We start from the raw sequence: 13,880 nt of genomic DNA, 5'->3' as shown, positions 1-13,880 counted from the left end.
ATTGGCACCCGATATGTAAGTTTTTGTTAGAAGTATAGGGTCACAGATTTGGGTAATAGGGGGACCCAAATGTTTTGAGAAGAGTATAGTGAGAAGGCATTTTAAATATTTAAGTGTACATAGGAATTTTTTGTATTTTGTGATAATGTAGGCTGTCATGAACAAGGTACATCTTTGAAGTATGAATCACATATGCATGACATGATATGAAAGTGCTTAAAATTCACGTCATCATTCAGATGATAATACAAAAATTTTGGATGATAACTGTCAATATACTTTAGCATATATATATTTATAAAAAATAACTTTTAGGTTTTTAGGTGAAGAGGCATCTGTATTTGCTATTTTCATAAAAAATATTCTAATATGTAAAACCAATATTTTACATAAGTGGTGAAAGGTATCCAAAGATATGAAGAAATTAAAGCTAATAAATTGATGCATGAATATGAGAGGATGTAAATAGATATTAGTACTTATTAGAGATGGAACAAGAATTATACATATATTTTCTTGTTCATAATGCTTTTATGTAATTTTGTATAATTTGAAATGGAAATAGAGCAAAAGAGGTTGGTGAATGAAGTTTATAAAGCATCCATATGATAAAACTATATCTAGACAGTCCCTTTAGAATGGATGGAATTCAAAAGGTGAATAACTAATAAAATATTAGTCACTAACAAGAGATATGGAATAGGCTATAAAAATAAAATTAAGTCATTAAGAAGAAGATTATCCTAAAAGATACGAAGTCCCATTTCTTGGGTTTCTAGTTCTATCTCATTGAAGCCATAATAGAGAATAATTTAAGTACAAACCTAAAAATAAAATACAAAATTACACTTTAACTGACCTGATGCAATGTTGTCACTTGCCTACCTCTTTCTATCTCTAATACCTTCATGCGGCTCCAATGGAACGGTCATGGAGACCTTTCCTCTTCCTCTGGACTGCCTTACTAAAAATGAAAGTTAGAAGAAGAAGGGATGTTTCCAAGGTCATAAACATTGAAAAATTAGATAAAACACAACGAATATATACACCATAGTTTATCATTCCATAAAAAAATTAAAACAAGAGAAACAATTCTCGAGTATAAAGTGAATAACTATAAGAACTTGGTAAATTTAATAATGAAAAATAATGGTAGGTTAATTAAATAAGAGAGCAGATAAAAAGGTTATTTGTTATCTGAAGGATTCTTAAAATGAACTTTGGATAAAATACAATATTCTAGTAGAAATTTACTAGTAAATCATTCCTCAAATTGTGTTAAAAGACGAAGAGGTTTCACCTCAATATATGAACAAAACCTATGTTTAGAATGAGGGACAACCTTAATACTTAGATTGAGGATGCTTCCTCAATATTGGATTAATATCTTACATCGGTCGCATCATTGAAGATGAAATAATCATATATGATAAAGATGGTGATGAGGCTTCATTAGATCAGTAATGTTAACACTTATATATCATCAAACTATATGGTTGAAAATTAGTAGTTTTATGGACATGGAGTATCAAATGTTTACAGACATGTAAAAAATCAATCTAGGATTTACTTTGTTTTTATGTGTAAGATTAAAATTTAATAATATTTATGCATTGATATGTATCTATAGATATTAAGGTCTTTAATATAATTTTCATACAATTTATTGTTTCACGTTGGGGATTTTATTTCTTCAGCAGGGATAAAACCAACATGGTTTTATACTGATGGAACTACATCAACCTTTAAACAATTTCTTATTTTCTTGGACTGGAAATAAACACATTTTCCACTACATCAACCAGTGGAGACTTCCATAAACCCTTTCATATAGTAAGGTTTGAAGAAAAATACTAGATGACCACAGTTTCCCTTTAAAAATTTTAATCATGATGGATGATTTGTTGTAGTTGCGCTTATCATAATAAGTTATAAATCATAAAAAAACCAACGAATCATAGAAAAATCATTAGAGCAATTAAAATCGTTATCTATGTCTTCAAACCTAGGTAGATTCAACCCAAAATAAGGATATTCTTGGCAATGTCCTCTTGAACTCGTATGCTTGGGAGATTTTACATGCTCTGCCACATTGCGTCTCACTCTTAATTAGGGTACAAATATGGCAGTTAGTGAGTGAACCTCTGAGCTGTCTAAGCGGACGGGGAAATTCAACTGACGATGGAAAAAAACACGAAAAAGCCCATATTCATTATAAAGCCCCCAAATGACTGGAAGTTTAAATCCACGATCAGGCCAATCCGCCCAAAAGTGGATCATCAGAAGTCACTCGGTGTTCCATGAATTGCCCAAATCAATGGGCTACAGCTCATTCTTACTAAGTTTTGATGGTTCATTATTTTCATGTCAATCATTAAAGACAGAAAGAAGGCTAGACACAGACTTTCATGCATGGCTAAGATCTGGGGAACCACACCAATATCCAATGCATTTGAAGATATAGGATCTCTTAACGGTTGGAGTAGTAAAGACTAGTCATGGAAATTCTAATTTGAAGGGTTCATGCCTCTCTTTCCCAGCATATTTAGGACTCGTCTCTTCTTACAATGTCTGTCATTCCCATGGGCAGATTAGTTGATATGAATCACTGGGTAATCTGGGCAAGTGGATAAGCATAACAAATATATCCAAGTTTTTTGTATGTGACAGGTTTAAAAGATCTCGGATTTCAAGTTGGGAAGCCTACGATGCAGGATCTTAGAGATAATCTGGATGTTAAGCACCTTTTTCTCTACTTGAGTACTGGACATCAAGCTACTCTAGGATGGTGACCTTGTACAGAGTCAAACCAGCACAGATTCGTACTTTGCATTTTCATATAGAACTAGTTTCTTACCTATATCTTCCTCATATGTTGCCAGGTGAGGCATTTTATTTCGTTGGAAAGCTGGCATTCAAATAAATGCTTAAATTTGATTTCTTTGGATATAACATTCAAAATCGGGAACAATTATCTGTCAAAACTCACCTAAATTCTGGGTAATGTTCTAGATTTGTTTCCAGCAATTTTTTGAAGTTCCTTTCGAAGGAAAATTTCATGCATTTCCTCGACTTGATTTTTATTCAGCCCAGTTGATCGACCTGATAGGTGGGAAAACAAAACCAAAGTTTTGACTATACCGAAAGTCACTAGTTTTAACTGTTCAAATTACAATTTTGATTATCTATTTGGTGGGTTATCTTCAATTTTGATTGGAACCATGGCAATTGATCATGTATCTCTTTCTGGAACAGTTAAGAAGCTGTAGGAGCTTTCCAGAAAATTAACTCCTGGATGAGTAGTTAAATATATACAATGGATGAGTACATAAAACATAAAATTTAGTATGATGAGTAGGTTTTAACTCCTGAATCACGAAGCAATATTTTAAGTGTTTCTGACGTCATTGTAATGATCATTTTAGGGCAACAAGGCCCTAATGGGTTGGTGGCTTTCAGCTTCCTCCAGTGAACAATGTCACTAAGTGAGCGGAGAAAGGAGTGCCACTTGTCAACTTGGAGGGTGGACTCGGCCCTCAAAGAAAATTCCCTTAAATGACCATACCAGCGAAATGAAAAGACAAGATGGCCAATCTCTTTTGACGTTGGAATAAACCTCTGCCACGCTGTTCAATGTCACTTCTGAGGTGTGGACTTCTCCGTTTGTCGTATCCTTTCTGAGAAACGGTGGTTAAAACCTTTCTTAGTAAGGAGGTGTATGCCAAAAAAGATTCGCATGCCTCCATTGAGCTAGGATAATGCGGACAGAGAGAGGCAGTTGTCCTTTTCCCATACATTGGAAAGAGAGGGCATCTTTCCTCTGGACAGGGACGAGTTGACAGCCTACCTTTCACTAAATTTCATCTTCACGTATTAAACTTTTGCGTGGACCCAAGTTCCTTACGCGTCAGCTAAGACGTAAACAAATCTCTCTTCAATGTTAACCCATTCCCTCAGCTAAGACATAATTTGGTTCCAGAAAGGTTATAACCGAGATAGGCAGATGATCTACTAACGGATTACGTTAAAAGTAGTCTGTCCACAAGGGGAGAGATGTCGAGATAGAACAGGAGGGCGTCGGGTTCAACCAACCTCACTAGAATTTAATGGCACATCGCTTTCTATCGTAATGTGAATAACCAGTAGTATTAGATTACTGTACCCTATACATTCACAGCCGCAGAATATATGATAAGTTCCCACTTAGTTTTTCACCTCAATTTCTTCTAGTAGCCGGACTTCATTTCGTTTAAAAAATCATCCCGTTTTCATTTCGATGCATTCTAGAGTACTCAAGGAACATTGTAGGCGAATTTAAGTTTGCCTGACCGAAATTTTTATAAGATTAATGACTGTTTCAGTGTGGAGGAAGCATTCTTTCTTCTCTCATACTCCTTTTAGTTTTGTTGAGTCCAGTCATGTTTTAACTCCAAAACGTGTTTTGTTCAATGAGCTGGATTTCCGTATTTTTCGTTCCTGTAATTTCTGGGATTTTGATCTCAAGCTCTTCTTGTCAAACCTTTCGATTTTTTATTGAGTAGATGACCAATGCATCGATCATTTCAGACTAGCGTAGCTGTAGTTTTTGAATCTCATGATTTACTCTGATAGTTCATAACTGCATGTTAAGTGCCTATAAAAATCAATTGCCTTAATTGGTAGTCCTAAATACCTAAACTTTGACCAAGAATATATTAAAAATGAAAACCCATTAAAGAATTTTAAATTTTTCTGGCGTTATGATTTGCTCGAAATTTGTCTCCGCCAAGTTATGGAAATTCGTGAAACTTATGGATCTTGGAAGTCCACATCCTCTGGTTCCGATGCCAGTCAGAGACAGCAACTTGTCAGAATAAAAGAAATAACCCAATATCTATGACGACAGTCCACTTCCCCAAAACGGTGATGGAACTCCTTTAAAACGCCTCCATTTCTTTCTCATGGTATCCATCCTCAACCATTCGTCATTCTCTCTCTCTCTCATTCTTTCTCTGTGTTCATATCTTCTGTCTCTGCATCTCCATCTGCCATTCTCTATATCTACTTCCTCTCTTCTATCACGTCATACTTCAATGGATGCGATCGGAAGAACGGTAGAGGCGCTGAGGGTCGGTGGAATAATAGGGGATGTAATAGACTTCTTCACTCCATGTATCGCAATGAAGGTCACATACTCTTCAACTGACGTCGGGAATGGGTATGAGTTGTCCCCAGCCACTCTCCAAGGAAAGCCTCGCGTTCTGATCAGTGGTTGCGATATGCGCGATACATTCACCTTGGTGAGAGGCTAGCATCATGCAATTCTCTCTCTTTCTCTCTCTGTCTCTGTCTCTTGTTCAGTAGCTTGAAATAAGTCAAGTAAATAATCTATCCTGCTCTCTTTCTTGTTCACTAAAGATCATGACCGACCCTGATGCCCCAAGCCCCAGCAACCCAAACTTGCGAGAGCACCTTCACTGGTCTAGTTTCTATGCTTGCACTTTGCAATCCAATGAATATTAGATCATATTGCTTGGTTGGTTTTCCTAACCGTCCTCGCTGCTTTATTTCAGGATGGTCACTGATATTCCTGGAGATACGGCTGCATCATTTGGTAAATATAGAGCTCCCTCTCTCCCTCTCTTTCTGTTCCTTGGTTTTCCTACGTATATCAAATTATTTGTCTCTCTTGATTTCTCTACATGGTTCCGATTAGTGGGAGATGTATATCTGAACGGCCAAAGAAGTCCCAGTAAAATATTTTGCCCTATATTACTCTTGCATATAAGTGATCTCGCGTAAAGTACATGAAGATTTTTCATATAATTAGTTTAGATTTTCAAATATTTAGTTCCAGTTTAAACATTCTAAAAACACGAATATCACGCTGGGGATCCAACCCATTTGGGACCGAAGCCCCCGCCTAGTTGATCTATCAGACCATACTCTTACTAGAATTTTTTTGAAGTCTTAGTTTTTCCAAGAGTAGGAGCCCGCTGGGCATAAGAATCATTCTAAACTGTTTCAAAATCATTTGAGATGCTATTTTGTCCTCTCATCGACATTGTTATTACTTCGTCTGGAAACGTAAAATTTAAGACTATGATTCATCCTCTCCTTGTCTTCATCCTTGGAGCAGGAACAGAGATAGTAAGCTACGAGGCTCCTCGGCCTAACATTGGCATCCACAGGTTTGTCTTTGTTTTGTTCATGCAAAGGGGTCGACAAACCATCATTCCACCGGACTCCAGGGACCGCTTCAGCACAAGGAAGTTTTCCCAGGAGAATGACCTTGGATCGCCAGTAGCCGTTCTTTATTTCAATGCCCGCCGCGAAAACGCCCCAAGAAGAAGAAGATAAAATGCAACTGGAACGTGATTCAGGTGCAGTACTTGATGGAGATAATGGGGTTACGTTTGTGGCGAATGTAATGGTTACCACTCCTTGGATAATTACGAACCAGAAGTTACTTCCATGTCGACGCCCTGTAAAAGTATTCATTTCCTAGTGCGTATAATGTGTAGTGTTGCAGATTATTCGGTATCATTTGATCCGTATGAAGTGGGTCACCAATCAAACGTTGGAAGTAAGGCAGGTTATTAATGTACATAGGCTGTATATCCTAGTTAAACAGGTTTAAGAAACGGATGTCGCATATAATTGGAGCCCAAGGAATCATGGAAGGTGGAACTTGTCTATGAGCCCCCATTACGCTTGAAGACTCGTTCAAGATCCTTATTGTCGAATGAAAAAAAGACAATTTCTCAAAATCAATATTATTCAACCGATTCAGCCATGTCCCCTATCTTCTGTCACTTAACGAATTCATTCTTACAAATAACTATCACACAGTAATGACAGATAAATCCGTCCGCGTAATGCAATCGAAATGGAAGTGATAAGGTAGTCCGAGGTTGAGTATGGGCTGAGTTTCATAGTAATCAGCAAAAGTTAGAAGACTGCAAACGATAACGTTATTTCGGAAAACACAGCCAGAGACTGTTACATCCCTAACTATGATGTCAGATTTCACTCCTTCCAAATGCTTTGGAACAACCTGAAAACGTCAGGGTATCTTCTCGAATAATCTGCCTACTCATCACAAAAATTTGAACTTGGCACAAGTGCCGATGAGTCCTGCAGATTATCTTTTTTAACAATCGTTTGGATGATGTACCTGTTATATGGAGCAGCTTCTTGTTCACCAACAGTTCGAGCCTGAAGATGACGTCAACCCTACGGTACAAGAGTCGCTCCCCTTGTATGATAAAAAACGACATTTACTCTTATCTTTTCCAAGTCAGCTTTTGTCGTTTGTGGCTAATCGTTTTTCACAGAAGTATAAATAATTATCGTTGACACCGACGACAAGGAGAACCGCAACCTACGTACTATCAATGATTATCAACCTATTTGGCTTCTCCGCCAGAAAATCTAATACGCATGAGTTACAGTGACGCAAGAAGCAGACGGAATGAGCGGATAGTATTCAATACTTAACAAGTGTAGACACATTATTCAACACTTAACGAGTGTAAACGCATTATTCCACACTTAAGAAGTGTAAACACATTATTCAACACTGAACGAGCGTAAACTCATTATTCAAGACTTAACAAGTGCACCACAAATCTTGACCTTATTTTCCCCAAAGTAGGAAGGTGGAGGCACTATTTTTAATCCGGTTGCTCCTTTTATCATTACATTTTTTGCTAAAAATGGATGGCTACAGTTTCTGTTTGATCTTATTAGACAGGGATGTCTAATGCAAGTGGGGCAGATAAGACAAACACGTTTAGCATTGCAGTATCTGCGCCGTAAGAAAAGACGGTAACAATGACCCTTCAAGACGCTGTGGGCTCAGTTTCTTAGCTGCTCGCTGCGTCGGCAGAGTCGCAAGATCACCTCCTCCTCGCCGTCGAAGTCCACATTGCAACCTCCGTCTTGGCCTTAGAAACGCACATCGCCAGCTTCCCATTGGCCGTGAAAACACAAACTGACACTCTTTAATGGCGATCCCCCAAGGAAACTTCGCTTTCAAACACACGCCACTTCTCAGCTGGCAGCTCTGCCGACCGTCAGTGCTACCTCTCTTTAGATTCATGTACTACAGGCAACGTGATGTACTATCGCTGCTCCTCGCTCTTTCCCTTTTGCGGACCCGCTTCAGAAAACAATACAAGATATTTGTTCGTGTGTTGTTTTGTCAGTTTCGTCGAAGCCCACGGCAATGAGTGATGAAAATTCGGCATTTTACTAAGTTTTCTAGTGGTTATGTGGATCTAACTTGTCAGTTTTGTCGTCCCATCGCTCAATAGGTCTTCTTTCTTCATCTCATTTTCCTCATCTAGATCACTTTAACGCTTGTTTAATGGCTTCACCTTCCAATCTGTACAAGTCCTGCTGCGTGTCATATTTGTTTGTGATTTTATCTTTTACTCTCGCATTGTAACCGCCAGATATTTGGCTCTTTTGAGAACGTCGGTCAGCCATCCAATAAAAGACACCTTTAACTACTCAGAGTTACGATGAAAGAGTGAAACAACTGTCTGAGAGAACGTAGAAGGAGACACCCATTATGGTAGGGAAATGCTGGACCACGGGTTGGAATGTTAAAACGTAGAAGACATGTACAAAAGGATTAGTGGATTCAGCATGGAGATTTGTCAGAGCAACTGTTGTAAGACCTTGCATGTGGGTAATATCTGTTCTTTGTGAAGGAAGTTGAATTCGACATCTTCGGAATCTGAAAGGGGATTGCTTGGTTCTACGCCTGTTAGATTAAAGCTCTCAATCCTCCAATTATTGCAAAACACCAGTCGTTACCTCACAGGGCACCCTTGTTTATTATTGAGAAAAAAACAAGGTGTTTCAATTCCGAACTCACACTCATTTTCCGTTGGCGATATTTTAGTGTCCCCCATCTGATCGTACTCTCATGATCAGCATTTAACCGTACAAATAAATTTTAAAAATAATGCGGTGAACCTGAAGAAAGCATAAGGATCTCTTGCATTGTTTTCTGAAGGATGCATTAATTGAATAATAGAAGAGCTTGGACACAACTTATATTTTAAGCGATGTACAAATCAAATTAAGAGAACATAGCTAAGTTCATTGTAATCTTGCTCTCGGGGGACATCGTTTTGAGTGAACAAGTAGTTATTTTAGTGTATCGGGGTATCTCATAGAAAACCATACATCTGACTCCGGCACTGGCTCCTATCGTCTTTAGTCTATCATGAATTTCCATAGCATTGTATTTAAGATAGACTTAGTTACTTCACATATTAATTAATCCCCAAACATAATGAAGTACTTATTCCCCATGTTGGCACAATGGTCGCTTTATTTAGGAATGAAATGCTAACTCGAATGTATAAAAATACATAGCTTTGTCCATGTTGGAAATTGCAACTAAAAATGACCCATATTTAAAAGTGACATACAACTAATGAAAGAGATGAAAGTCACAGTTTTAAACAATTTAACGCGTATACACAATAAAGATTATTGCATGTAAATAACACAGTAAAATGAATTTGGGAACCTAGGAGGAAAAGAAAAAAATATTGTATAGTTCATATCTTCAACTCGTACAGTATATCTTTCTTTTCTTTCGTTGTTATTCTATTTGCCCTAAATTAAGTAAACTTAATTAATCAACTGAATAGTCAAAAGGTGCGTGATGGGCCCTGCAAATTCAAAATTGTTAACCAATATTTATCCAAAGGACACAGCAAATAATGACGCTTGGGTAAACAAAAATACAGTCGAAAGGTCAATTCTTCTCTAGAGAATAACAGATAATGCTCGGAAGTTTCATTCATTTCAGACTTAGAGCAGCTTTTCATCTCCCTGAGTGCACTCGATAAAATATCAAGGATTGATCGGGAAATTATGAATAGCAACATTATTTAGCATCTGGCTCACTCCATAATAAACTCTCATGGTCTGTAAATCTTACTCTACGTAATATATCCAAGGCAATTAATCAGTGTAAAGCTTTTGTCTTGGTATCGCATTATGCTAAAGTCTGAAAGTCATTGAGTTGAGATTCCATATCATTACAAGAGGATAAACATTCCTGCATAAATGGACAAAATAACTCTTATGAATCGACTCCCAGAATTCATGGAGAAAGTTCTCAGCAGTGGCGCAGATTTTTTTCTCTTGATTCCCATTGTTAGCGACGTTATAGAGATCCGAATGGAGGCAGCATTTACTAAAAATAACACAATGGTAAAACCATAGAGTGCATGTGAGAGCTATAGAGAAACGTAGAGTGGACATAACGAGGCAGTCATAATTAAGGTACCGTGTATTTTAGAGGTTGACGGTCCCAATTTTTAACAAGAACCCAAAGCTTGTATTTAAGTATTGTCCAGTCCCCGTCCAGTCATGTTGACTAGTCAATATCAGGGTCAAAGAAGAAAAGTAAAAAACTGGCATGGACGAGGAAGAAAAAAATGAACAGTAATATAAGATGAAAGGAAGAACAAAAGAAGAAGAAAGGAAGAAAAAAATGAGTAAAAAATTTAAAAATAAAATAAAAGAATAATAACAGAAAAAGATGAAGGGAAGATGACAATAATAAGAAGAAACCACTAATAAAGGAAAACGACAACAAAAAATAGAAGAATACAAAAAGAAAAAGATAAGAATAAGACAATAATAAGATAATAATAAGATATAAATGAGAGAAGAAGATAATAAATATAAAATAATAAGAAAATAATAGGAGACGATAAAAAGAGTAGAAAAGAGAAAAGAATGAAGAAGAAAAGAAAAGCAGAAGAAGGAAGATCAAAAGAAAAATAGAAGAAGACAAAACGGAAGACCATGAAGGAGTGTGGGAGTGGGAGTACAGCAAGAGAGGAGGGGTGGCAAGCAAGAAACGGGAAAGGGGGGGATCGGCTGTTAGTGAGTACGAGAGGGATCAATCTGTCTCTATGTATAATAAAAATAAAGGTAGCATTAGGAAACCCCAAGTAGTAATCATTATTTGAGTTATGATAGTTCCATAGGCTTTAATATGTAACAAAGCTAAAAATTACAATGCCACCACCTTCACTTATCTCGAACTTTTTATTAGTCAAACTGTATTTCTTGGTCAATATTCTATTTTGGCTGAATAATGATATTATAGAAAATGAAACCTTTTTTATTACAAATAACAAACTTCACTAATACTTGTTGATGTCAGACGTCGTCTAGGACATCATCCGGTCGACACCGAGTATGATGGCTCGGTGCCGATAAGTGATGATGGTATCGAACATTGACCGCTTTGTTGTCCGATGGATGCAACCCTAATGGGTCGATGTAACTACGATGCAAATATGAATGTCCAACGTGTCATATGTGCAGGCTCTGACCCGAGGGAGGCGCCAAGCTCTGAGCTTGAACGGGGTCACCAGGTGACGGCAACGGTGGCCTCTTGAACCTCGTCGGCGCGACATAGGCATCTACAACTAAACGGAATTTATCCGTTGGGCTCGCACGTAACGGACATACTCGTCTGTCCAGATAAGACACTCACAGAGTCGGAATTTTCTCTCAATTTGCCTCTCTCACCTATCTAGCCCGAGCGCGGTGGAGTCGAGATGAGAATATACTGCAAACGGTGATTAAACGAGCGTCGGGAGAGGATAGCATACCTCATCGGCATGGCTCACGGTGCAAAATTTCATCGACGTCGGCGGCAATTCGGAGCGAGTGGAGCAGAGAGATACTGAAGAGAAGACGACAGCTCAACAATGAGCACGGGTAATGATGCCGGAGCTATAGGTAAAAGATGCAGAAGAAAGGTCGACATGCAGGACCTCGTCGAGCACTAGGTCGTCTCCAGCACCCAGGCTCGGATTGGGGCCGGCTCGGGCAGATCCTGGGGTAGGCACCACATTGCCGAGGGACAGGCCAAGTTAGCGTAACACCAGAGAATTGCACCACGCAGGGGGCAACCAAGTGTTCGTGGCGGCTCGGCAACTCGATGACAGCTTTTGGAGCACTCGAGATGATCAGCTTGTCCCACGAAGGCGGGCCGGTAGCAAACAGATCTTACGGCCACTCGACGACCGGCTCGAATCGGTTTGGGAGATCTGTCACCAGGACTCCACGCAGGCGTGACGGTCGTTGCTTGTGAAAGAGAATGGCGTTAGGTCACGCGGCCGGTGAGTTGATCGCGACAACCAAGTTGACCCCGTTGTTCTCTGACTTGGAGCGAGAGAAATCCGTTATTTCGTCTACCAGACCATAGAGTGAGCAATCTGTGGCACCGGGGATCTGAATGGAGGGATCAAGCACCAACAAACGCCGGGATTTTGTGGCAATTTTCAACGCCCAAATTTAGCGGCACGGGCGGCTTATTGCCGAGATCATCGCCACAAATTTGGGGGAATGTCACCAAGTTTGATTCCTCGCGGAGTATCACCGAGTTGAGGAAATTTAGCAGTCAGAGTAGTCACCTATTCCGCCGGAGTCGGTCGCGATTGTGCCTTGGCGGCGAATTTCACCGTCGGCCGCCAGCACCAATCCAATGGCAGACAGGCGTTTCTGAGGCAATAAGTGTAGTCTGGGGAGGGAGTGGCAAACCATGCAATTCAGGAAGGGCAAATGCCTCCTCGTTGCCCCTCTCACCTCGGATTCTCCCTGTCTTCTACTCTGTCGATCCTCTCCTCCCTCTTCTGTTTTCTTCTTTAAATGAGGAAGGGAGACCAGAAAATAACAACGACGATGTCTTTCTTTCTTGTTCTTCTTGGTCCGTGGGGCTAGGGCGTCCCCCTCTTCCCTTATAACGGGGGAAGAGGTCAAACGATGCCGCCCCCCCCCTTAGTGGATCAAAGGGGAGAGAAGAAAGGGTCCATTAAGGGGACCTTTATATAATAGGCCCCCTCATTACAAAATAAAAAGGAAAAATAAAGAGATAAAAAAGAAGAAAAGAAAATAGAAAGGACTTGGGCACAAGGGAGGGGTTCCAAATTGGCTATGGATCCCTCCTCGTGATGATGATGAAGGACGTAGGCACGCGTTGTGGATGCAACTAAAACACAACGACGAGACGAGGAAAGCACAAAACACGAGAAAGAACGAAGGAAACAAAATGTGATAAAGCGAGCAATTTCACCCGTTCTTCAAGGATGGTAGCATGCGACGCAGACAACGTCGTCGACGATCTTTGATGGCGTGCGCCATCAATCCTCCCGGGGCAGAAGAACTCGGCTCTGTCGAGTTCGGGTAGCTGGCGGCGGCGTTTGACGAGGGCCTGGTCATTGCTGGCGTAGGTCGCGCTTCGTGGTGAGCGGGCTTCCGCACCTGCACATAAGAGCCTTCCCGGTACCTTGTTCTGTGCATTGTTAATTATCCCAAGCAGTATATGATCGACTGACTTGTGCCAATTGGGCGAGAGCACCGGGGAAGTGGTCGCAGCAAACTCGCTCACATTGATGGGGCTTAGAAAGGTTAGGGTGGAGGAGAGAGAAGGGGCTCGGTACGGGATCTGGCCCGCCACGTTAGACGTGGAGCAGGTCCCCCACGAAGGAGGGACTTCGGCGACGTAGGCGTATCCGCCAACTCGTCGGAGGGTCGAGAATGGGCCGCCACTACAAACATGTAGCGTTGTGGCCGGCTCGGGAGAATAGCTCTCCGACCCTCAATGACACTCAGTTTCCCACGTCGGACACCTGGAGTTGGCTCACGAGTCGACAGCCTACTTGTACTGTGCATGCCTATATGAAGATCTATAATGATGTTCATGATGCAGCGACAAAACATGCTAGGCAAATGAATAATGATGACCTACTAAGGGTGGTAGGGTATGGAGTCGTTGAGAGACTTGGCCGTTAGCAATCTCGGGTGTGCTCAACTTGGTGGCGTGGGCCTCCGGGGAGACAAGCACATGC

General features: G+C 40.2%; 1 protein-coding gene and 1 long non-coding RNA gene across 3 annotated transcripts; one reads left to right on the top strand and one right to left on the bottom strand.

Annotated features, from left to right (window-relative positions):
* Positions 1-4,900: 4,900 nt before the first annotated feature.
* On the top strand, positions 4,901-6,525 carry LOC144710241 (CEN-like protein 4). The gene is made up of 4 exons (XM_078583950.1): positions 4,901-5,279; positions 5,398-5,459; positions 5,553-5,593; positions 6,119-6,525. The coding sequence occupies exons 1-4, from the start codon at positions 4,941-4,943 to the stop codon at positions 6,337-6,339; spliced, it is 663 nt and encodes a 220-aa protein (XP_078440076.1). The 5' UTR covers positions 4,901-4,940; the 3' UTR covers positions 6,340-6,525.
* Positions 6,526-10,067: 3,542 nt separating this feature from the next.
* On the bottom strand, positions 10,068-12,731 carry LOC144710606 (uncharacterized). Of its 2 annotated transcripts, XR_013583351.1 has the most exons (4): positions 11,805-12,731; positions 11,640-11,713; positions 10,298-10,387; positions 10,068-10,204 (listed from the first exon to the last, which is right to left on the bottom strand). It is a non-coding gene; the product is annotated as an uncharacterized LOC144710606 (long non-coding RNA). The 2 variants fall into 2 exon arrangements; XR_013583350.1 differs by lacking the exons at positions 10,068-10,204; positions 10,298-10,387 and having other exon boundaries at positions 11,123-11,713.
* Positions 12,732-13,880: the final 1,149 nt, after the last annotated feature.

Source organism: Wolffia australiana, chromosome 12 (genome assembly GCF_029677425.1).
Source record: "Wolffia australiana isolate 7733 chromosome 12, ASM2967742v1".
NCBI lineage: Eukaryota > Viridiplantae > Streptophyta > Magnoliopsida > Alismatales > Araceae > Wolffia > Wolffia australiana.
The sequence above is the reverse complement of the archived record's forward strand: the minus strand, read 5'-3'. Positions and strand labels throughout refer to the sequence as shown.